The 884-nt window shown below is 45.8% G+C and overlaps 1 protein-coding gene across 1 annotated transcript in view; it reads left to right on the plus strand.

Annotated features, from left to right (window-relative positions):
* The first annotated feature begins 258 nt into the window (after positions 1-258).
* The window catches only part of LOC104950978 (AP-3 complex subunit beta-2-like), a 9,924-nt gene continuing 9,298 nt past the window's right edge, over positions 259-884 (plus strand). The window contains exons 1-2 of the mRNA XM_010777602.1: positions 259-325; positions 650-672. Of these exons, the coding sequence (XP_010775904.1) occupies positions 259-325; positions 650-672 (90 nt within the window). The remainder of the gene's footprint in view (positions 326-649; positions 673-884) is intronic.

Consider the following 884-nt stretch of genomic DNA (forward strand, 5'->3'; position numbering starts at 1 on the left):
TATATATATACAGTGATACAATTACATTTCAACACGTGTGTGTGTGTGTGTGTGTGTGTGTGTGTGTGTGTGTGTGTGTGTGTGTGTGTGTGTGTGTGTGTGTGTGTGTGTGTGTGGTTTACGTGAAGCAATCTCGTCTTAATCCGTCTATGGGTGACTAGAATTGTGAGTTTTCTCTCGTAACTGTAAGAAATTGTTGGAATCCTAGGTCGGGGCTCTGTGGAGGTGAAGTTTCGGGAAGGTTTCGGTTCCTCGGCCATGGGGTCTCTTCTTCAGGGATACAGTCGACCCGACTCCGTCGACGGGGGAGAGTCCGATGAGACTGGTCAGAGAGTTGTTGTGACGAGAGGTTTGTGTTAGTGTCAGTTTCGTAATATTGGTTACATTGCTGTTTGATAATAATGGTTGTAACCCTTCTTTTTTCTTTGATTTTCGGTTCATCTAATCTACAATGGGGACCGATTTGTCTCTCATCCTCGACCGTCTCATAGAGAGATGACAGTCTCTATCTCGTCTCTTCTAGGATTGTTGCAATGTCCGAGTCACTGGTGTTTGACCGTTAGCTTGTCTTTGAGTTTTCGAGGACCGTTGGTTTTCTCTTTTTATACAACCCAGTGACATGCATGTCCACTCTGACTCTGTCTCCTAGTGAAGGAGTGCGACTTTACGGTTGTAAGTTGCTTCAATTCCTCGTAAATAGACCTTGTTCAACTGAGACATTTAGGTCAAGTTCCTCCAACTACTGGGTAGAGTCTGAGCACTACTGATGAGGATCTCTTCCTCTGTTCCGTGTGGGAAGCCGGACGGTTATTACAGTATGGTTCACGGTGTCTGGACTCCCTGTCGCTTACTTGGGTGTGTGTGTGTGTGTGTGTGTGTGTGTG

This window comes from Notothenia coriiceps, unplaced genomic scaffold (genome assembly GCF_000735185.1).
Source record: "Notothenia coriiceps isolate Sejong01 unplaced genomic scaffold, NC01 NC01_scaffold00018253, whole genome shotgun sequence".
Lineage (NCBI taxonomy): Eukaryota > Metazoa > Chordata > Actinopteri > Perciformes > Nototheniidae > Notothenia > Notothenia coriiceps.